General features: G+C 47.4%; 1 protein-coding gene across 2 annotated transcripts; it reads left to right on the forward strand.

Moving 5' to 3' along the window:
* Window positions 1–291: 291 nt before the first annotated feature.
* Window positions 292–9,148, forward strand: LOC112123720 (olfactory receptor 52R1-like). Of its 2 annotated transcripts, XM_026662488.1 has the most exons (2): window positions 292–306; window positions 8,210–9,148. In XM_026662488.1, exons 1-2 carry the CDS (start codon window positions 298–300, stop codon window positions 9,146–9,148), a joined length of 948 nt encoding a protein of 315 aa, XP_026518273.1. In that variant the 5' UTR covers window positions 292–297. The 2 variants fall into 2 exon arrangements, with proteins under 2 accessions (XP_026518273.1, XP_024078079.2); XM_024222311.2 differs by lacking the exon at window positions 292–306 and having other exon boundaries at window positions 8,201–9,148.
* Window positions 9,149–24,733: the final 15,585 nt, after the last annotated feature.

Here is a 24,733-nt window from a genome sequence, read left to right on the forward strand (position 1 = left end):
ACACATGAAAAGACCTAGGTTTACAATTTATGATTAAAACTCTACTATCTACACAATATACATAGACATAAAATGTAAAAACTTAAATATCTTAGAAACAGTAGCCAATCAGTTGTTTTAATTGTCATATTTGAATTCAGCACATCAACATACATAATAAATAGCACATTTTATCTCTGAAGCAGACGGCTTCTCAAAAATTGTAGACCAGTGTTATCTGTATAATGGGGATATGTTCATAGTGACTTTCCTTTGCTAGGTTTTTTCGAGTTCCTTCAATGAAAGGTGCTGCACAGTATGATGATTGTTACTGATGAGAATTACTGATCTGTGATCCCTTAGCAACAACTCTGTCTGTTTGCAGAAAGGTCACGGAACATGGAAACCCTTCAGACATCTGTCCCCAGAGCTGTCTATCTATTATCTACCCAGCCATCCTGGACATATACAGGGTATCAGACCGTATGGAAACATAGGCATTATCCCTCGTTTTCTTAGTAATCAACTATGATTTTTAAATATACACAAATGCACAGAGCAGCCAATTCCTCTCTGACTCAGCACAGAGCCCCAGAGTTCTCATCTCCCTTTGGGAAAGTCCCTTAATTACTGTTTACTCCTGAAGGTGAATAAAGAACACAGAACCGCAGGCAGGTTTGTCTCCAGCCTGTTTGCATCCAGATTCTGCATCTCTGTTAGAGGCTGAGCGAACTCCACTGGGATTGCACAGAGCTGTAATATAAATGGTGCACACACCTGTGTTGGATCTCGGCATTAGATATTGATGCAGATGCTGGGGTGAGAGAGGTGTGGGACACAGCTGCCTAAAGGGGATTCCCAGGGAAGACACTTCCATCTCACAATTCACAGATACTCGTCTCTTGCTGAGGAGCTCACCTGGTCAACAAACTCAGTGCAACGTGGGACTGATCTGATAGAGAGTAAGTCTGAGGAACTTTCCATTCTCCACAGCTATTAAATATCCCAGGGCTCTTGCCACAGGTGATGAGTTGGCTCCAGAATCATTGGCCAAAATGTCCCTCTTGGCTGGATCCCCCTGGCTGATGACCTCCAGCCCCAAAGTGCTGCATTTCAGTGGCACAGGGGATCCTTCGTGATGAAAGTTGTTAGTAGATGGACAATACAAGATCAAATTCTGAGGCCCTGGCTCGTACATTGCTCAGGCCCCATTAGGTGAAACTCCCCTTGGAGTCAGCTGTGAGTTAATGCACAGAGACTCTCACCTCGTCCTCTTGCATCATAGGGCTCTTACTGTTAAATGCGGGGCGGGGGGCTGTTCCCTGACTGTTATCTGCTGTAAGGCATGGAGGTACTATTCCTCACTGCCAAGACCTCTTCTTTCCTAGCTTCATTAGAGAAGTTGGCTTAACTGTCATGCCTGAAACTTTCAAGAATAATTCTGCCAGAAGCAAACACCCAGTATGGAAAATTTCAGTCCAAATGGTTAAAGTGTGGCAAACTCAAAATGAGGTCTTCTAATTGAAGGTGTCAGACAGCCTTAACTAAGATTGGTGCCACCAGCACAATTTACAATGGCCAATCCATTTGTAAATCCCATTCAGCTAAGCTCGTTGCTCCAATAATGCCTTGGCAAGGAGTTCCACAGGCCAAATATATATTATGGGGAAAAAATCTTTTGTCAATGTTATATGTTCAGACTTTCAATGTAACTGAATGTTCCCTTGTTCATGTGTTATGAGACAGAGTAAATATAACTGTTTGATCTACTTTTTTATTGATAGAGTCATAGAGTTTAAGGCCAGAAGGGACAATTAGATCATCCAGTCCAACCTCCTGTATAACACAGGCCATTACATTTCACCCTTTTACCCCTGTATGAGCCTAAAGACTTGTGTTTGACTAAGAACTGGTCTACATTAGGATTTTACATCATAGAACCATAAAACCACAGGGTAATCTAACCTAGTCCCCTGCTGAGATGCAGGATTTGTTGTTTGTAAGCCATCCAACACAGCTGGCTATCCAGTCTCCTTTTGACACCTTGCAGTGAAGGTGCTTCCTCAACCTCCCTAGGCATGTGTTCCATATTCCTCCTGTTCTTACAGTTAGGGAGTTTTTCCTGAGATTTCATCTAAATCTGCTCTGCTGTACTTTGAACCTATTGCCAAAGAGAACATTTTTTCTCCATCTTTTTTATGGCAGCCTTTCAAGTATCTGAAGACCACTGTCATGTCCCCCATCAGTCTCCTCTTTTCCATACTAAACATATTCAATTCCTTCAGTGTTTGCTCTTATGGCTTGCATTCCATCCCTTTGATCATCCTTGTCACTCACCTCTGGATCCTTTCCAGTTTCTCTACAAGCTTCTGTCATAAACAGATAGTTAAGGGTTAATGCCTCTTTTACCTGTAAAGGGTTAAGAAGTTCACCTAGCCTAGCTGACACCTGACCAGGGGAACCAATGGGAGGACAAGGTGGTTCAAAGGGAAAGAGGGAAGTTCCCTTTGTCTAAGTGAGAGTTTCACTTTGAACCGGAGTGGAAAAGCTCCAGAATTTAGCCTCTTATTAAGTAGTGAGTATTAGTGAAGGAAATAAATAGGTTTATGTTTATTTCTTTGTAACCTGTCTTGTGCAATTAGAGGAATCACCAAATTGGGTATTTGGGTATTCTTTGTGGAACTAAGTTTTTGCCCAGGGGAACATCCCCTGTGTTTGGAATCTGTTGTCTGTGAGAGTAGCTGGTATGCTAATCTCTCCCAGAGGGCCTTCTTTTACTTTTCTTTTCTTTAATTAAAAGCCTTTTTTTTAGAACCTGATTGATTTTTCCTTGTTTTAAGATCCAAGGGGTTTGGATCTGTGTTCACCAGGAAATTGGTGAAGTCTCTCAAGGCTACCCAGGGAAGGGAGTTAGCACTCGGGAGTGGTGGCAGCAAAACCATATCTAAGCTGGTAATTGAGCTTAGAGCGTCTCATGCAGGTCCCCACATCTATACCCTAAAGTTCAGAGTGGGGAAGGAACCTTGACAGCTTCCTATACATTGGTGACCAGAACTGGTCACAGTACTCCATCTGAGGCCTAACCAGCACCGAGTAGAGCAGTATTATCACCTCTTGTGTCCTGCATGCTCTGCCTCTGCTAGTGCAAAAGAAAATTGCATTACCTTTTTGTGCAACAGAAAAAAATCCACACCTGTCAGACAGCATGAGGTCAACGGAAGAATACTTTCATCGACCTAGCTACCACCCCTCGGGGAGGTGGATGAACTACGCTGATGGGAGAACCTCTGCCATCACTATGAGTACTGTTTACACAGACGCGCTACGGCAGTGCCACTGTAGCGTTTTAAGTGTAGACGAGCCCTCAAGCAGATCTTCCAGAAAAGCCTCCACTCTTCATCTGCAGACATGGGGAGTTGGAACATCCACCACTTCCCTTCGCAGTTTGTTCCAATGGTTAATCACCCTCAGTGCTAAAAATGTGGCCCTTATTTTCAACGGAAATTTGTCTGGCTTCAGCTTCCAGCCATTGGGTCTTGTTCTGCCTTTCTCTGCTAGATTACGGAGCCCATTAGTACCCACAGTTTTCTCCCCAGGAAAGTCTCCGTTTGATCGTATTTTTCATAAGATAAGTGGATGAAGCTCTTTAAATCTCTCTTGCTCTGTGAGGCATTTTCTCCAGTCTCTAATCATTTGTGTGGCTCTTTTCTCGACCCTCTGCAAGTTTTCAACATCCTTTTTGAAATGTGGACCCCAGAATTGGATGCAGTCATTTTAACCAATGCCACATGCAGAGGTAAAGTCCTTCCCCTGCTTTCCAACTCACCGCACCCTCTGTATGCATCCAAGGATCACATCAGCCCTTTTGGCCACAGCATTGCACTGGGAGCTCATGATGAGCTGGGTGTCCACAATGATTCCTGAATCCTTTTCAGAGTCCCTGCGCTCCATAATACAGTGCCCTAGTCTGTCGGTCAGGCCTGCATTCTCTGTTCCAAGAGGATAACTTTGCATTTGACTGTATTAAAATATTTTTTCCCATGGGCCCAGAAACGCTCCAGATCAATTGGTGTGCCTGCCCTGGGTTCCTCATTGTAAACACTCTGTCAGTCTTTCGATCATCTGCAAATTTTATCTGCAGTGATTTTCCATTTCCTTCCACATCATTGATGAAAACTTTGAATAGCATTAGGCCTAGAAATTATCTCTGCAGAACCCCAATAAAAACAACCCCATTCACTAACAATACCCCACTGACAACTGCTTTCTGAGATCTCTCAATTAGCCGGCTTTTAGTTCCTTTTATGTGTGCACTACTGATATTGAATAGTGTTCATATTTTAATCTGAATAGTTTCCCCTACTAAATCAAATGTCTCAGAGAAATCAAAGGTTATTGCATCTGTGCGGTTCCCTTGATCAGCCAAACACAAACTCTCATAAAAGGATGAAATCAGCTGTATTTGACAAGACCTGTTTTCCATAAACCATGTTGCTGACATGCATTAATTATATTCCTAGACTATTTTTTTAACTACTCCAATACCAGCTTTTCCACTGTTTCCTAACCTTCTCAAATCTTTTATTTTAAATCATAGAATCATAGAATATCAGGATTGGAAGGGACCTCAGGAGGTCATGTAGTCCAACCCCCTGCTCAAAGCAGGAACAATTCCCAACTAAATCAACCCAGCCAGGGCTTTGTCAAGCCTGACCTTAAAAACCACTAAGGAAGGAGATTCCACCACCTCCCTAGGGAACCCATTCCAGTGCTTCACCACCCTCCTAGTGACATAGTGTTTCCTAATATCCAACCTAAACCTCCCCCACTGCAACTTGAGACCATTGCTCCTTGTTCTGTCATCTGCTACCACTGAGAACAGTCTAGATCCATCCTCTTTGGAATCCCCTTTCAGGTAGTTGAAAGCTGCTATCAAATCCCCCCTCATTCTTCTCTTCTGCAGACTAAACAATCCCAGTTCCCTCAGCCTCTCTTCATAACTCATGTGCTCCAGCCCCCTAATCATTTTTGTTGCCCTGCGCTGGACTCTTTCCAATTTTTCCACATCCTTCTTGTAGTGTGGGCCCAAAACTGGACACAGTACTCCAGGTGAGGCCTCACCAATGTTGAATAGAGGGGAATGATCACGTCCCTCGATTTACTGGCAATGCCCCTACTTATACAGCCCAAACTGCCGTTAGCCTTCTTGGCAACAAGGGCACACTGTTGACTCATATCCAGCTTCTCGGCCACCGTAACCCCTAGGTCCTTTTCTGCAGAACTGCTGCCTAGCCACTCGGTCTCTAGTCTGTAACAGTGAATGGGATTCTTCCATCCAAAGTGCAGGACTCTGCACTTGTCCTTGTTGAACCTCATCAGGTTTCTTTTGGCCCAATCTCTAATTTGTCTAGGTCCCTCTGTATCCTATCCCTACCCTCCAGTGTATCTACCACTCCTCCCAGTTTACTGTCATCTGCAAACTTGCTGAGAGTGCAGTCCACACCATCCTCCAGATCATTAATGAAGATATTGAACAAAACCGGCCCCAGGACCGACCCTTGGGGCACTCCGCTTGAAACCGGCTGCCAACTAGACATGGAGCCATTGATCACTACCTGTTGAGCCCGACGATCTAGCCAGCTTTCTATCCACCTTATAGTCCATTCATCCAGCCCATACTTTAACTTGCTGGCAAGAATACTGTGGGAGACTGTATCAAAAGCTTTGCTAAAGTCAAGGAATAACACATCCACTTCTTTCCCCTCATCCACAGAGCCAGTTATCTCCTCATAGAAGGCAATTAGGTTAGTCAGGCATGACATGCCCTTGGTGAATCCATGCTGACTGTTCCAGATCACTTTCCTCTCCTCTAAGTGCTTCAGAATTGATTCCTTGAGGACCTGCTCCATGATTTTTCCAGGAACTGAGGTGAGGCTGACTGGCCTGTAGTTCACCGGATCCTCCTTCTTCCCTTTTTTAAAGATGGGAACTACATAGCCTTTTTCCAGTCATCCGGGACCTCCCCCGATCACCATGAGTTTTCAAAGATAATGGCCAATGGCTCTGCAATCACATCCACCAACTCCTTTAGCACCCTCGGATGCAGCACATCCGGCCCCATGGACTTGTGCTCATCCACTTTTTCTAAATAGTCCCAAACCACTTCTTTCTCCACAGAGGGCTGGTCACCTTCTCCCCATACTGTGCTGCCCAGTGCAGCAGTCTGGGAGCTGACCTTGTTCGTGAAGACAGAGGCAAAAAAATCATTGAGTACATTAGCTTTTTCCACATCCTCGGTCACTAGGTTACCTCCCTCATTCAATAAGGGGCCCGCAGTTTCCTTGACTTTCTTCTTGTTGCTAACATACCTGAAGAAACCCTTCTTGTTACTCTTAATATCTCTGGCTAGCTTCAACTCCAAGTGTGATTTGGCCTTCCTGATTTCACTCCTGCATGCCTGAGCAATATTTTTATACTCCTCCCTGGTCATTTGTCCAATCTTCCACTTCTTGTAAGCTTCTTTTTTGCGTTTAAGATCAGCAAGGATTTCACTGTTTAGCCAAGCTGGTCGCCTGCCATATTTACTGTTCTTTCTACACATCGGGATGGTTTTTTCCTGCAACTTCAATAAGGATTCTTTAAAATACAGCCAGCTCTCCTGGACTCCTTTCCCCCTCATGTGATTCTCCCAGGGGATCCTGCCCATCAGTTCCCTGAGGGAGTCAAAGTCTGCTTTTCTGAAGTCCAGGGTCCGTATTCTGCTGCTCTCCTTTCTTCCTTGTGTCAAGATCCTGAACTCGACCATCTCATGGTTACTGCCTCCCAGGTTTCCATCCACTTTTGCTTCCCCTAGTAATTCTTCCCAGTTTGTGAGCAGCAGGTCTAGAAGAGCTCTGCCCCTAGTTGTTTCCTCCAGTACTTGCACCAGGAAATTGTCCCCTACACTTTCCAAAAACTTCCTGGATTGTCTGTGCACTGCTGTATTGCTTTCCCAGCAGATACCAGAGTGATTAAAGTCTCCCATGAGAACCAGGGCCTGCGAGCTAGTAACTTCTGCTAGTTGCTGGAAGAAAGCCTCGTCCACCTCATCCCCCTGGTCTGGTGGTCTATAGCAGACTCCCACCATGACATCACCTTTGTTGCTCACACTTTTAAACTTAATCCAGAGACTCTCAGTTTTTTCTGCAGTTTCATACTGGAGCTCTGAGCAGTCATACTCCTCTCTTACATACAATGCAACTCCCCCACCTTTTCTGCCCTGCCTGTCCTTCCTGAGCAGTTTATATCCATCCATGACAGTACTCCAGTCATGTTAGTTATCCCACCAAGTCTCTGTTATTCCAATGACATCATAGTTCCCTGACTGTGCCAGGACTTCCAGTTCTTCCTGCTTGTTTCCCAGGCTTCTTGCATTTGTGTATAAGCACTTAAGATAACTCGTTGATTGTCCTGCTTTCTCAGTCTGAGACAGGAGTCCTCCCCTCTTGCACTCTCCTGCTCATGCTTGCTCCCGGTATCCCATTTCCTCACTTACCTCGGGGCTTTGGTCTCCTTCCCCCAGTGAACCTAGTTTAAAGCCCTCCTCACTAGGTTAGCCAGCCTGCTTGCGAAGATGTTCTTCCTTCTCTTTGTTAGGTGGAGCCCGTCTCTGCCTAGCACTCCTCCTTCTTGGAACACCATCCCATGGTCGAAGAATCCAAAGCCTTCTCTCCGACACCAGCTGCGTAGCCATTCGTTGACTTCCACAATGTTCCTTTCATATTTTTAATTGTTTATGTTTAATACAGAAGTGTCCTGTATTTGCCTTTTTTGTGTTTTGGGTCTCCTGCTCTTTCATAGAATCATAGAATATCAGGGTTGGAAGAGACCTCAGAAGGTCATCTAGTCCAAAACTCTACTCAAAGCAGGACCAATCCCCAGACAGATTTTTAAACCAGTTCCCTAAACAGCCCCCTCAAAGATTGAACTCACAACCCTGGGATTAGCAGGCCAATGCTCAAACCACTGAGCTATCCCACCCCCCAATGGCTTAAATGAGATTTGTGAATGATCGGTCAGTTCGTAACTCTATGGTTCTACTGTAGATGTTGTGCATGTAGTGTCTCATATTAACATTATGTCTCCATCCAGGCATTTGTCCTGCAACCATCATCGTAGACCCTGGGCACATAAAGAAAGTCAAAGGGACATAAGGTACATGCAGGAATTTCTCCCCTGCTACATGTCAGAGTCCAACACAACCGACTTCACTAACCCCTCCACCTTCATCCTGCTGGGCATTCCTGGCCTGGAGATGACCCAAGTCTGGATCTCCATCCCCTTTTGCACAATGTACGCCATAGCCATCTTGGGGAACTTCACCATCCTGTTCATCGTGAAGATGGAACCGAGCCTCCATGTGCCCATGTATCATTTCCTCTGCATGCTGGCTGTCACTGACCTGGTCCTGTCCACATCCACCCTGCCCAAAATGCTGAGCATCTTCTGGTTCAATTCCAGGGAGATCAATTTCAGTGCCTGCCTCACCCAACTGTACTTCATTCACTGCTTCTCAGTGATGGAGTCTGGGATCTTCGTGGCCATGGCTTTGGATCGCTACGTGGCCATCTGTGATCCCCTGAGGCATTCTACCATCCTGACAAACCCTGTGGTGGCCAAGATTGGCTTGGCTGTGGTGCTGCGTGGCGGCATGCTTGTACTGCCCTATCCCTTCCTGGCGAGGCAATGGCCATATTGCAGAACCAATATCATCCCCCACACATATTGCGAGCACATAGCCGTGGTGAAGCTGGCCTGCACCGACATCCGCATCAGTAGTTACTATGGCCTCTTTGTGGCATTTTTGGTGACCGGTCTGGATGTATTTTTTATCGCTGTGTCCTATATTCAGATCCTCAGGGCCATTTTCAGCCTCCCCACAAAGGACTCCCGGCTGAAGACTTTTGGAACCTGCAGCTCCCACCTCTGTGTCATCTTAATCTTTTACATCCCATCTCTCTTCTCCTTCCTCATGCACCGGTTTGGGCACAATTTGGCCCTGCATTTCCACATTCTCATTGCCAATGTGTACCTCCTTCTGCCCCCCATGCTAAACCCCATCATCTACGGGGTGAGAACCAAACAGATCCGGAACAGGCTGCTCCAGCTCTTTTCTCATAAAGGGACCTAAAGATTTTTCTCCTTGTGCTTTGACTCTCAGACTGAGCTCCACTGGCTGGTGACATGGTGCCCTGAGCTCCACTGGCTGCCAGACCCTCTTCCCTGAATCACTTACTGGGCTGTCAAAGGATACGTCCAGACTACCCGCCGGATCGGCAGGTAGCGATCTATCTATCGGGGATCGAAATATCGCGTCTTGTCTAGACGCGATATATCAATCTCCGAACGCGCTCCCGTCGACTCCGGAACTCCACCAGGGCGAGCAGTGGTAGCGGAGTCGACGGGGGAGCTGCAGCCGTCGATCCCGTGCCGTGAGGACGGGAGGTAAGTTGAAAAAAGATACGTCGACTTCAGCTACGCTATTCCCCCCCGCCAGTATAGACCAGCCCAAAAAGACATTAAATCCTTTCCTGACCTTACTGTGCTCTGTCAGCGTGACAAACTGGGGGATTTGTCTATGTACAACTCATATGGTTTCCACCTTATAAGTGCTGGTGAGTGGAATATTGAGACCGCGCCCCCTAACCTGCCTCTTCCACCAAGGCCTCCTCTCTGCCCCACCTCCTTCTCCAATGCCCCTCCACTATGAGTGGAAGGGGAGATGGGCTGGGAGATCCCAAACCTGAGGGGAGGTGTCCACAAGATGTTCTCTTCACCCAAATGTGGCCCATTTTCCTCTGCCCTCAGTGTTTCCTGGAGTGCTCTGATTCCTGGACTGATCCAGCCTGGTTGCCCTGAAGTAAATGTTCCCTGAACCAGGCAGAGACAGTTTGGGTTCAGGGAGGTGGTTTGTCTCTCCCTTGGAAACTCTCTCTCTCCCCATGCATTTTGGTCCATCTCTCACTTTCCTATGTAATTCACCCCCACCACCGCACACACACACACCTCCTTCTCTCTGACACTTTGAATGTGCATCATGTGACACTCTATACCTCGGGGATTCCTCTGTAACCCCCATATTTCTCATTTATGTATAATTGTGATATTACATATAAAGCATGCCATGTAAGGTATCAGGGGAGAGGTTATGACCTGGTGAAAGTCACTGTTCTATCTAAATGTCTATATCATTAGTGCATATGAAATGATAAGATTGTGATGTATGGTTGTCAGTAAACATGCTGTAATTTGGGGAATCAGCCAGATCTTGGCTCCCCAGAGGCAACGGCAAGGAAAGTAACCAATGCCCGGGCGGGTGTCAAACAATGATCACCAGCCATTGTCCAGCAAGAGAGCTACAATTCAATGACTCACCTGCATGAGGCCACAGCAAGGGAATTGCTCAACCTTGCCTGGAGACTCAGCAATGCCCCCTAGACATGCCTGGACTTGTGTTCTCCAAGCACATGGCACTAAGGATATAAAACAGAACACAATGGCCACATACTGGGCCTTTCTCCTTCTCCCACCTACGCTGCAAGCAACAATGACACTCGGAAGACTGAAGACTCCCAACGAGAAGACTGGCCCAGGTTTCAAGGGAGAAACATGTATATCCAGTGGGGTGAGAAAAAACTGCTTAATCTAGATGTTGCCCAGTCTAAAAGGGTTGAGAGTTTAGACTGCTTGCCTATATTTTCTTCTCTCGATAATCACTCTGACTTTTTGCCCATCACTTATAATCACTTAAAATCTGTCTTTTGTTCATCAATAAACTTGTTTTACTGTTCATCTTTGTCAGTGAGTTTGTCTGAAGTGTTTGGTAAATCTGCTCAGGTTTACAGAGGCTGGTGTATAAACACTTTCCATTCATGAAACGGTGAACCAGTTCATATATATACACCTTATATATTAGGTATATTCTTAAGGTACAAGGCTGGGAGCTGGGTTGATTCAGCTGGTGCATTTCTCTGTGTGATTCTTGTTTAGGACTCGTAGCATGTACAGGCCCAGATGTTTTTGGAGGCAAGCTGTAACCACGATAGGTCCCAGGTGGTCCAGTCTGGGGACAAGCCAAGTGTCTGGTTTCTTTACCCATTCACCGCTGCCTCCTGTAGGGAGTTGCAGATACTGGCCAGCTTTGAAACAGGTATCTTGCGTAACATGTACCAAGGGCAGATCCCAGGAGGCTGCATCAAGTATGTTTGCCAGGAGGATTAACGTGGGGAGTCACATTTGTTACCTAAAAGGATACAATAAAAACAAAATGAATTTATTTATACATTTTAATTCTGGTTTTATGAACCCATGTTGGAATTCCTTGCACTTCCACAGAGATATTTGTATGGCCAATACCATGACCTGATTTCCCTCCTGTACGTCTGCCCAAGAGGGGGTCTCTGGAGGGTCCTGGGCTTAGGAGGGTGCACTTTTACAAGGAACCAGTATGCCTTGCTGAAGTAAAGAGTGAATAATGTCACCTACTGCGTCTATGGCCTCAGATTTGAGGGGGATTGCTTGGTAGGTGGAGGAAATTGACTGGTAACCTGGATGGGTGGGCAAAGATGAGCAGGGATCGAACTGAAAGACAGCTTATTTTCTGCCCAAACAGAGGGGAACGTGGAACATAATTCTTGAAAAGGTTTAGATGTATTCCAAGTAAAAGCCACAGATTTGGCAGTTGTATCAGAAGAAAGAAATGTATCATTGCGGAGGGGGATGGTATGAGTACACATAAGTTTATCGGTAACTGTACTCTAAGCGAGGTTAAGAATTGCTACAAAGTCACAGAGGACGTCCATGATCCAGTTAGTCCCCTTTGCATTTGAAGCTACATAAAAAAAAAATGAGTCCAGAAGAATAGATTAGATTTTTTAAGAACAGGGTAGCTTTTATAAGCCATGAGTTGTGCACCTCCTATCCCTGAAATAGTAATATACTTTCTAGTAGTGGGGAGGGGGAGGTCAGTAATGGAAACAGACGCTTCCGTGTCCACGAGAATGGTGTATGGCCGGCCCCTTATCCATGGTTGTAAGTGTGGCCTCAAGGGATTTATCTCTCGAGGGATTTATACCTAGCAGGTCATGGAATTTAAAAGCTTGGCCATTTCCTCTTTACTCAGGGGTGAATAAGGGTTGGCAGTTGGTTGAGACACAGGGTGGAGCTGTTGTTGGTTACCCAGGGTTATTCGGCTTGGACACCCGGCTGCCCAATGTCCGGTCTCTCCGCACACAAAACACTGGGAGGTGGGGGGGGGGGACAGTGGGGACAGGACCAGGTCGAAAAGGCAATGAAGTACTGCAGGGATTCAACTGGCCATGATTCTGTCCCTGACTAAGCTTCTGGGTTTTGCGCCTACAGTTTTTTGCTCCGTATCTCTTTGGCCTGCCTGGCTTTGCATTCAGAGGCCCACATACAGATAGATTCATAATCAGAGCCTGGGTTCACTCCCAAATTAAGGGCTGTTTGCAGGTGGGAGTTAAAACCTTCCTTTAACATCTTTAAAAATGCCTGATCCGTTTTTGTTTTTTGTGGGGGGGGAGGGGAATTCTGCAATACCTGCATTGCTGGAATACATCTCCCACTTTCTTTCACAGTATTGAGAGGCAGGGTCATCCTTGCTTTGTACGCAGCCCGCGATCAGTCCTCAGCCCGTGATCAGTCCCCAATTACTGGCTCCGTTCCCCAAGGCTTCTTGGACGGCTTCCTTAAACTCAGTGCAGGCACAGGACATATCATTTTCAGATTCAAATTTAACAGAGGTCCAAACGCCGTTTTGGTGCCCTTCTGTAGGGATCTTGGCTCATGATAGATCAGGGCATTTAGCTTTTGTTAAGATATAAAGATCCCTGGGATGTAACGTATAGATGGTAACCATCTGGCTTATTCTTTTCCAGACTTCTCATCTCCCTTTGGGAAGGTCCCTTAATTACTGTTTATTCTGAAAGCTGGATAAAGATCACAGAAGTGCAGACATAGAAAGAGAGAGATTGGCTAGAGTGTCTCTGGTGTCCAGCCTGTTTGCATTCATATGTTGCTTCTCTTCAAAAGACTGAGTGAACTCCCCTGGGATTGCACAGAGCTATATTATAAATGGTGCAAACCACTGTGTCAGCTTTTGGTGTGAGCTGTTGCTGCAGATACTGGAATGACAGAGGTGTGGGACACGGCTACCTAAGGGGGATTCCAGGAAAGACACTTCTACCCCAATGTTCACAGGTACCCATGTCTTGCTGAGGAGCTCACCTGCTCGACAAGCCCAGTGCAACAACATATGCATGGTGGGATAGAGAGTAAGTCTGTGGTCAGAAAGCTAAGGTTTTCCCATGCCATGTGCTGGGTGGCTTGTGATTGGAACAAAGGCAGTACAGGCTGCAAGGCAAAAGGACTATAAAAGGCAACTGCATCATCTCCATTTTGTCTTCAATCCTGCTTCTGACCTCTGGAGGGACTTTGCTACAAATTGAAGCTCTGAACAAAGGACTGAAGGACCCATCCCAGCTGTGGATGTACTCCAGAGACTTGATTTGAACCTGCAGTTTATTCCACCACTGCTACAAGCCTGAACCAAGAACTTTGCCATTACTGTATGAAATTGATTCCATTTAACCAATTTTAACTCTCGTCTATATTTCTTTCTTTTATGAATAAACCTTTAGATTTTAGATTCTAAAGGATTGGCAACAGCGTGATTTATGGGTAAGATCTGATTTGTATATTGACCTGGGTCTGGGGCTTGGTCCTTTGGATTGGGAGAAAATCTTTTTTTTCTTTTCCTGGAGTATTGGTTTTCATAACTGGTCATCCACATAATGAGTGGCCCTTGTGGTGATACCGGGAAACTAGTGACTAAGGGAATTGCTTATGGTTAGTGTGATGTTATTGACATAAACTGTGAACATATAGATCATTGTTGCAACCACTGTTATATATTTGCAGCAAATATTGTACAAAGTTTGTCGTGTGAGGTGTCTATAAAACATTATGATTTGCTGGTTATGATTATGCTGTCAGTATGCGTGTATCATTTTGTATTTGAAGTTATGAATATTGGCTCTGTACTTGTATCTCAAATGTATTTGATTCTAAGTAACACCAGTGAAGCATTTGGTCAGCTTCTTGAGAAAGGACTATTCTCAGTAAGTGCCCAATCAGAAAACACTTAACTGACGACGGACTTTGGGAGACGCCAATCCACATCTGAGCCTTCCTGGGAATGTTCAAACTAACATGTAAACAATGGTGTCGGCCTGCAAACTGAGTTATGCATGGACATGTGACTTTCCCATGTGACTCCAGACTCCATCTTGCTGCTGTGATTTTCCACAGTAAGAACAAAGGGATGTCCTTCCATGGGCAGAGAATATAAAGGGCCTTGGAAACTCCTCCATCTTGTCTTCAATCCTGCATCTTACTTCTGGAGGAACCTTGCTGCAAACTGAAGCTCTGAACAAAGGACTGAATGACCCATCCCAGCTGTGGCTGTACTCCAGAGACTTGATTTGAACCTGCAGTTTATTCCATCACAACTACAAGCCTGAACTAAGAACGTTGCCATTACTGTATGTAAATGATTGCATTTAACCAATTCTAGCTCCCATCTGTATTTCTTTCTTTTTATGAACCTTTGGATTTTAGATTCTAGAGGATTGGCAACAACGTGATTTGTGGGTAAGATCTGACTTGTATATTGACCTGGGTCTGGAGCTTGGTCCTTTGGGATCGGGAGAACCGTTTTTCTTTTACTGGGGTATTGGTTCTCATAACCATTCGTCCCCATAACGAGTGGCACCAGTCGTTATACTGGGAAACTGGAGCGTCTAAGGGAATTGCTTGTATAACTTATGGTTAGCCAGTGGGGTGAAACAGAAGTCCTCTGTCTGGCTGGTCTGGTGTGCCTTAAAGGTGGAGAACCACCAGCCTGGGGCTGTGACTGCCTCTCTCTGAGCGATTTGTCCGGAATTGATACTGTCAGTTGTGTCCTGCCAGAGGCGGCATCATTACAGGCTGGACCAAGAGATTCTCTCTCTGTTCCCTCTTCTGGGGAGGTTCCACTGCTTCCATGCCCACCCCTCTGCAGAGAAGCTGGAGAGAACTTCCTTTTGTTTAGAATCCTGCGACTGCTTTCTTCTGTCCGGGCAAGCTCTTCTTAGGTCTGATAGTCTTTAATGACCCACTTCCGCCACAGCGTCAAGTCCCTTAGCACAAGCAGTGTGAGCGAAGAGCATAGGCGTGCGCAGCACATTTCATTAGGGTGTGCACCCAGGGAGCCCCGCCCTAGCCCCGCCCTCATTCCGATCCACACCCGCCTACTTCCCACCCCCTGACTGCCCCCCTCAGAACCCCAACCCCCCCTGCTCCTTGTCCCCTGACTGCCCCCTCCTGGGACCCCACCCCCTATCTAAGCCTCCATGCTCCTTGTCTCCTGACTGCCCCCTCCTGAGACCCCCCCCACTGTAACTGCCTCCCTAGGACCTTACCCCCTACCTGTCCCCTGACTGCCCCGACCCTTAGCCACACCCCCGCCCCCAGACAGACCCCCGGGACTCCCATGCCTATACAACCACTCCCTGCCTCCTGACAGGATCCCCAGAACTCCCAACCCATTCAACCCCCCTGCTCCTTGTCCCCTGCCCGCCCCCTCCAGAGACCCCCAATCACCCCCCAGGATCCCACCAACTATCCAACCCCCCTGTCCCCTGACAGCCCCGACCCCTAGCCACACCCCTGCCCCCTGACAGGCCCCTGGGACTTCCACACCCTATCCAACGCCACCATTCCCCGTCCCCTGACTGCCCCCGAGACCGTCAGGCCCATATCCAACCCCCCGACCCGGCCCAGCCCCCTTACCACGCCACCACTCAGAATAGAGTCCCCACCAAATCCCACCCCCTGGACATCCCCTTGACCAATGACGTGATGGTACTTACAGGGCAGGCGCAGAGAGCGCCAACCAAGCTGGAGTGCAATGGTGAAAGAGCGCTATGACTGACGTAAGTCAAAGGTCACGTGTAGCGCTGGGGAGGCAGCGATTGGCTGGGCAGGCCCGGGTGGGGGAGTAAGGGGGGTCTTGGTAGCAGCATGGGGTTCAGTGTGTGACACAATTACAACAACTTTGTGCAGCTGCTGGGGAAGTTTGTACAGGCAACAAATACACCCTGCGCAGGCGGGGGGGGGGGGGGACCCTGTCACCCTGACTCATAGGTGCTGACTTTTGGTTTTGCCGGTGGGTGCCCCATCCTGGCTTCACCCCCTTATCCAAGGCTCCACCCCCACACCACCTCTTCCTGCCCCATCTCCCTAGACCCCCCTGAAAACCTCCTGCTTGCAAACTCCCTCCCCTAAATGCCTCCCACCAGCTGCTCACTCCTTTCTGCCCCTCCTGCCTTAAGGGCGAGGTGTGGGTGCTGGAGGATTACTCTGCCAGTTTTGAGGGGAGGCTATTTTCAACATTTATACACTTTCATTCTAGTTATTGAAAGTGAAAGTGTGTCTATCATTGGTATCTCCCCTTCCTGATGTTTCCCAGTTCTTGCTCTCCACCTGTGTCCCTTTTCCCATCTCTCTCTGCTCCCCACTTCCTGGTAGCTCTGTTTAGCAGCTGCTCCCACCCATGCACTTAAAGCAGCTCTGTCTCCCCCGAACCCCACCCCCTGCAGCCAGCCTAGAAACTACACGCCCTGACACAGAGAGAAATTTTAATCAACAGCCCAGCATAGAAATGGCCCATTCATTCATCCTACTGTGGGGCTGCTGTGTCGCTCCAGCTCTTCCCAATCCCAGGGCTGCAGCCCAGCCCCGCTTTGACTCCTTCACACACTCTACAACTTTTGTGGGAGGGGAGCCCCTGGTGGGACCATGGGCTAAGGCAGGGGAGCGGGGGCCAGTTGCTTACTCCACCGGGCTGCAGCAGCCCAGCACCCTGAGGCAAGAGGAGCTCAGGTGTCCCAAGGTGAAGCAGGGCAGCGTCTCCTGACCTGAAGCGGATACAGGGGGATGGATGCTAGGGAAGGAATTCCCCAGGAGCTAGGAGGGGGAAAGGGGAAGAGAATCAATCCTTCCTTACACTGGGAGGAGGGGATGCTGATCGGCGGGGGAGGGGATACATTTCCTCTCGGCGGAAAAGCCCCTCAGGCAGGCTTGATCTGGGCCTGGGGCAGGGGGAGACAGCTTTGAGCTGGGCAAGCATTACTTTCCCAGGCATAAGGGAACCGTAGGGGTTGGAAGCTCCCGGAGCCTGCATGGGGGGGGGCTGGGCAGCATCCGGGCTTGGGGAGGCTGCTCATTTGCAGCTGGGGCTGGAGTGAAGCCCCTCTGGACAGGTAAAGAAGGGGGAGGGGCTGAGCTGCGGGCCCCAGCCCAATTTCACTCAAAAGACACAAGGAAGAACTTTTCTTAAAGGCGCCATGTCCTTTGGTTTGTCCCCCTGCCCAGCACTAAGGGGGTCTGCAGCTAGTTTCTCCTGGCTGAAGGGGGAGCACAGGTCCTGGGGGAAACACCAGGGTGGGCTGAGACTGGCTGGCTCAGACCTTGAGAAAGCCCCTGGCCCATACACCCCCCAGCAGTCCCCTGGAGCCAGCCCAGAAGCTGCCTGCCCATCCCCCTGCCGAGAGGCTGCCCACCCCTCTGCAGCTAGCCCAGAAGCTGCCGTGCCCTGGCTGCTGGTCCCCCGTAGCCCAGCTCCCTCTACCCTGAAAATCAGAAAGACTCACTCACCTCTGCCTGCAGTCTCCGAGCTGCAGTAGGGGCAGGGGAAACAGCTGATAGGCAGGACTTCACCCAAACAGCTGATTGGCTGCAGCCAGCCAAAGAGCTGATGAGGGCTGCTGCAGCATCCTAAATAGCTGATTGGCAGTTGCCAACAGCTGATCTCCCCGGGCGTGCTAAGCAGCCTCCTCCTTGTTCTCCTCCCCCCTCCGAGCCTCCAGCGGGGGAGAGGGGAGGAGCAGCCTTCCCAAATGGAGCTCAGGCATGATTAGGGTGTGCCTGGGCACACCCGGCACACCCCATGCACATGCCTATGGCGAAGAGTACAGTAAAAGCCCAAAGATATAAGGATACAGATGGTTTATATAATGAAACATTAAGTTAATAGGGTTTCCACCCATCTGGGTTTTACCAGGACAGGCTGGTTTTTGGCTTCTGGGTGCCATTTAGGGTTGCCAGGTACTTGGTTTTCAATCAGAAATTACGGTCAAAAAGCAGATCTGGCAGTGTCCAGTTACTGCAGGGCTGGGGGAGGCACTGGGTCATTAACACACACACACCAGCCTCTGCTCAGCCAGGGCTGCCTCCAACCTGTGGGCAAGCTCCTTGTCAGGCTGCAGCAGCTCCGATCCCAGCCCCGGAGCAGAGGGAGCCCAGCCGGGGATCCAGGGGCTACTCTAGCCCGCCCCTGAGTTTTGTACCTGAGGTCTGCTCACAGCACACAACCTAGCCCCAGACAGAACTCTTAACTGCAACACAGCTTGAGTGCGGAACGTGATGAGTTCTGCATTGCTCCCAGCTTCCGCATCTGGGGCAGGGAGTTTGTTTATCAACAGAGACAGTGTGATTAACATAACAAAAGGCTTGTCATTACATTAAATTAAGAATCATTAGATGAGCCTGAAAGCATTCCCAGGCACTCGATTTAAAAAATATGAAACAAAGGGTAGGAATAAAAGAAAATGGAGAAAGATAAATAGTGGTGTCCCTCAGGGGTCTGTCCTGGGACCAGTGCTGTTCAACATATTCATAAGAGATCTGGGAAAGGGGGTAAACTGCAAGGTGCCAAAACTTGCAGATTAATCAAAATTACTCAATATTTAAGTCCAGAGCAGACTGCAAAGATTTACAAAGGAATCACAAAAACTGAGTGACTGGGCAACACAATGGCAGATGAAATTCAGTGTTGATAAATGCAAAGTAATGCACATGGCGAAATATAATCCCAACTATATATACAAAATGATAGGGTTTAAATTAGCTGTTACCCATAAAGAAAGAGATCTTGGAGTCATTGTGGATAGTTCTCTGAAAACATCTTCTCCATGTGCAAGGGCAGTCAAAAAGGGTAAGAGAATGTTGGGACTCATTAAGAAAGGGATAGATAATCAGACCGAAAATATCATATTGCCTCTATATAAATCCATGGTACGCCCACATAGACTCATAGACTCACAAACTTTAAGGTCAGGAGGGACCATTATGATCATCTAGTCTGACCTCCTGCACAACGCAGGCCACAGAATCTCACCAACCCACTCCTGTAACAAACCCCTGACCTATGTCTGAGTTATTGAAGACCTCAAATCGTGGTTTAAAGACCTCAAGGTGCAAAGAATCCTCCAGCAAGTGACCCATGCCCCACACTGCAGAGGAAGGCAAAAAACCTCCAGGGCCTCTGCCAATCTGCCCTGGAGGAAAATTCCTTCCCGACCCCAAATATGGTGATCAGTTAAACCCTGAGCATGTGGGCAAGACTCACCAGCCAGCACCCAGGAAAGAATTCTCTGAAGTAACTCAGATCCCACCCCATCTAACAACCCATCACAGACCATTGGGCATATTTACCTGCTAATAATTATTTTCTCCCACTATTCCTCCCCCAGTTTCCTTCTCTGGACCCCTTGCTCTCTGGACCCTGCTCTAGGGCATATACCGCTATGCTCTATAGCATGGGATCTATCCCCTGCTCAACTGTGAAGGACTCACAGCTAATCACCTGGACAGTTTTGTAACTTGCAGGCAGTACACCACCTGCACTTCCTGAGGTAGTGTTGCCTCCAGTTGCAGAGTTAATGGAATTCTCAACCACCCCCTCACTGGTTTCTACGATTCCAACACCCTTCTCTGGGCTCCCCTCTGGGACACACCTCCCTATGCTCCCTAGAGCGGTATCTATCCTTGATTTAGATGTGATAGGCTTGCCATACCGCCTACTCTTTCCTATGCAGTGGGATAGTTTGCTCTGCTGCCCTTAATAATGTCCCTTTAACAAACTGCCAACTGTCTTCAATTGTTTTTCCCCTTCGACTTGCTTCCCATGGGATCTTACTTACCAACTCCCTGAGTTTGCTGAAGTCTGCCTTCTTGAAATCCACTGTCTTTATGTTGCTTTTCTCCCTCCTACCATTCCTTAGAATCATGAACTCTTTCATGATCACTTTCACCCAAGGTGCCTTCCACTTTCAAATTCTCAACCAGTTCCTCCCTATTTGTCAAAAACAAATGTAGAACAGCCTCTCCCCTACTAGCTTTCTCCACCTTCTGAAATAAAAAAAAATGTCTCCAACACATTCCAAGAACTTTTTGGATAATCTGTTCCCTGCTGTGTTATTTCCTCAACAGATGTCTGAGTAGTTGAAGTCCCCCATCACCACCAAGTCCTGTGCTTTGGATGATTTTCTTAGTTATTTAAAAAGAAAAGGCTCATCCACCTCTTCTTTCTGGTTAGGTGGTGTGTAGCAGACCCCTTCCATGTGTGGTAAAATGGCTGATATTTGTATGATGGGTCCCACACTTTTCCTGGCGGGGGGGCTAGGACACCACCCCTTGCCCCTGCTCTTGGGGCACAAAGGGCCTCACTCATGGCCCATGAAGGTGGTAGAGGAGGGAAGCGGGGGAGGGGTCTGAGTTTGCTCCTCACTCTGAGCCCCAGCCCCTCTCAAGCCCTGCGGGTTTATTACCCTCTTCCCTCTTGGGTAGGGTTACCCTCAGTCATTGGTGCTGGGGAAGGGTCTCCCTTCCTCCATTTCTATGACCTTTCAATTGTCAGCAACACACTTCCAAACTCCAGTCCTCTCTCCTTCCTCCCACCACCCTGTCTTCCTGAAGCAGGGTTTTTTATTAGATTCGTGGCAGGGGCCTTCATTGACTACAGGTGCTCCAATTAACCTGTAGCAACCCTCCCTAGTCTACAGGGAACCACGCCTTAATTAGCCTAGGGATTATATATCTCCCTTCTATCACTCTCCCTCGGCTCCCTGCCCTGCCCTATCACACATGACAGCATCCTTGGTTTTTACCCCTTTTATCCTTACCCAGAGACTTTCAAAAAGTCTGTCTCCTATTTCCATCTCAGTCCAAGTGTATACTTATGAATCTTATGAAACACACAAAGCCTTTCAAAGGTAGTGAAGTATTCAGCAATATCACCTGCCTCATTGTATGCAGGACACAGCTGTTCCCATTTGTGGATTTTTGGAGAGGTGGGAATCAGTGGAGTGGGAAGGTTCTGGTTCTACTTTTCCAGCAAGTCCAGTTGGTGTTTCCAATCTCCCTCTTTCTTCTCAGTTTCTTGTTGTTTTAGTTCCATAGCCCTCCTGTGTTCAGCCTCCTCTCTGGCAGCGTCTCTCTGCTTTAGCTCCAAAATTCTCCGATGCTATTTTTCTTTTTCTACTGCCTGAAATCTGAATAGCTCCAATTTCACAATTGTTTCACTATTTTCCCTCATCTTACTGCTTTTCTGTCCCTACTTCCCTTTCCCAAAATAAGAAACAGGAAGGAACAAGCTGGCAACCTCTTTGACTGACCTCCAGCCACCACACTTAACGTCTCACTTAAAATCTCCACACCAGTGTATCAAGTGCAAATCTCTCTCAGAACAACAAGTTGTGCATTTCACACTGCTCGATGCACCACTGTGACGGACTTCCCCAGGGTGCATCCTGGAACTGGAGCACCGCTGAGCCCTCTGGCATACCAGTCTGGGCGCCCTCTCACACAGTGATAATGTGAAAAGCTGCAAACCCCTGCAGGTCCTGCACTCACACAAACATTCTCAGGAAGGGACACACCCAGCAGAGTTACATGAATATTGTTGGTTCCTGAGTGACTGCCAAAAACAAAGAGGCTCCAGCCAATTTCCCCCATATCCCCAGCCTAGGATCTCAGAACTGTACCATATTGTCCTGGTCAGAAACCTGACCAGTGTAAGTTTATTACCCAGTCTGTCCCTCCTTCAAAGTGGAGAGGAGAATGCACCAGCCCCGGAACAGTTTTCCCTTTACACTTCAAACAAAAAATTGTTTTTGGTAAAAAACAGAGATATTAACTACTGAAAGATAGATTTAAGTGATTCTAAGTAATAGCATACAGATCAAAGTAGATTACCTAAGAAATAAAGCAAAATTGTAATCTGGTTCTATAAGCTAGACAGGATTTGAATCAAGCAGTGTCTCATCCTGATGGTTCCAACAGTTCACCAATCTTCCATAAACACTCCGGGATTTCTCCTTTTCATCCTCATCAGTCAAAGCCTTTTCCCTCTAGCTGTGTTTTCAGGTGTTCCATTGTGGGGGGAGTGAGACCAACTGGTGACGCTTGTTCTCCCTTTCATAGCTTCTGCCATATAGAGGGAACGTCATTGTCCCAAACAAAGATCCTAGCACAGTTAGTGGAGATGTTCAGGGACAAGATGGAGTCCAGTGTCACAGGAGCTGGTCACATGCCCTGCATGTTTCAATGAGTCATAACAGGGGCTGTTACCCATATTCTAGCTAGAACATCTTCAGAAAAGTCCATCAGGTGTGGATGAGCTTCTTCCATGGCCCACTGTGTTCATTGACGGGCCATAAACTTGAATAGTCCGTTCACAATGTGCTGGCTAGACCAGATGTAAACTACCTTGTGGGACTTACAACAGAAGCAAACACATCTGACATACAGGTACATAGTCAATATTCGTAACTTCATGTACAAAAATGAGACATGAATACAGATAGGCTAATCATCTTCAGCAAACCATAACCTTTCCATCGACACCTCACATGACATATTGTGTACAAGCTTTGTTGCAATTATATAACAGTGGTGAATTTGGGGTTGCCAGGGTGTTACTTTGGGGTACAGCATGTCAGAGCAATATATCTATAGAACTACAGCTCTCTGAGATCTAATTTTGTATTTTTATATAAGACATACACCCATGTTCTGAAAAAGACTGCATTCTGCTCTGTAGCACAGGAGGAAAGCAAGCCGAGATACAGAGAAAAAGAAAAGGAAAGAGTGTTTTCCCTGCTACCCATCACGTGTGCAATACGTGACCCCCTGAAAATGTCCCTATAACTTTCCTTGTTTAGTGAGAGTCACCTGAACTTTCTGTTTGTCGACCTCACCCTAACACACATCACTGGATCAACAGACCTTTTGTCACAGCATCTGGGAAGCTATTCATCTGGTCAGTCATCATCATCATCATCATCTTCATGGCAAATGTCAAAGGAATGTAGCCTCCTTGAAAACCAAGCGCTGTCCGGATCAATCTCTGGAAAGGGGTTGAAGTGGTCAGGTTGTATATTCGCACAGTGGCAGTCATATTGTGCCACCGAAGTTTGGCACAAACATGATCACTGGCCTTGTAGTGGCATTCCTCAGTGTGCCCACTTCAGAATTCCTGGTCTTTCACTCTAGTAATGTGTCCCCAGCCTGAAAGCTGCCAAAACTGACACAGCTGATGAGGGCACTTGCTGGGTTCAATATGTGTGATCTTGTGCTACCCCTTGATATGGACCAGCTGCTGGAGACCATGAGCAAACAGTATGGTAGGAATCATTTAAAAAGGGGTAGAGAATAAGACGGAGAAGATCTTATTGGCCTTATATAAATCCATGGTACGTCCACATCTTGAATACTGCGTACAGATGTGGTCACCTCATCTCAAAAAAGCGATACTGGCACTAGAAAAGGTTCAGAGAAGGGCAACTAAAATGATTAGGGGTTTGGAACGGATCCCATATGAGGAGAGATTAAAGAGAGTAGGACTTTTCAGCTTGGAAAAGAGGAGACTAAAGGGGGATATGATAGAGGTATATAAAATCATGAGTGATGTGGAGAAAGTGAATAAGGGAAAGTTATTTACTTGTTCCCATAATATAAGAACTAGGGGCCATCAAATTAAATTAATGGGCAGCAGGTTTAAAACAAATAAAAGGATGTATTTATTCACGCAGCGCACAGTCAACCTGTGGAACTCCTTGCCTGAGGAGGTTGTGAAGGCTAGGGCTATAACAGGATTAAAAGAGAACTGGATAAATTCATGGAGGTTAAGTCCATTAATGGCTATTAGCCAGGACGGGTAAGGAATGGTGTCCCTAGTCTCTGTTTGTCAGAGGGTGGAGATGGACGGCAGGAGAGAGATCACTTGATCATTGCCTGTTAGGTTCACTCCCTCTGGGGCACCTGGCATTGGCCACTGTCGGTAGACAGGATACTGGGCTGGATGGACCTTTGGTCTGACCCAGTACGGCCGTTCTTATGTTCTTATGTTCACTGAAAAGGTCAGTCCAGAGTTCCTCAGCCTTCCTCAGCCCCGACATTTTGCTTCCATCAATGGGAGCTGGGGTCCCCCTTGTTCTGTAGATCTGCAGCTTTGTAGCAAGCCTGATCCCACAACATCCCCACAAAGGCTGCGGAAGGGAACAGGGCAGCAGCTGCTGCTGTACGAGCGACCATATCTTTTGAGCAGCCTCCAGCCCTGTCTATGAAGCTGCCACCTGCCCAGTTTGCAACTGCAGGTTGCTTGATGGTAATGGCCAAGGTAGTTTTACGTGGATTAATAACCAGAGTAATGCGCACTGCTTCGTGCCCAGCCAGATCAGCTCTCAGAGGCAGCGATTCACAGCGCTACACCTGCCATTGCCACTGAAACTGATGGAATAACAGCCCCTTAAGTTTTTGTAACTGGCACCTAGGATTGTATGTACATTACAAGTTGCAGAGAGAGGGAGGCCGT

This window comes from Terrapene carolina, unplaced genomic scaffold (assembly GCF_002925995.2).
Source record: "Terrapene carolina triunguis isolate 2854851 unplaced genomic scaffold, T_m_triunguis-2.0 Scaffold27850, whole genome shotgun sequence".
Taxonomy (NCBI): domain Eukaryota; kingdom Metazoa; phylum Chordata; order Testudines; family Emydidae; genus Terrapene; species Terrapene triunguis.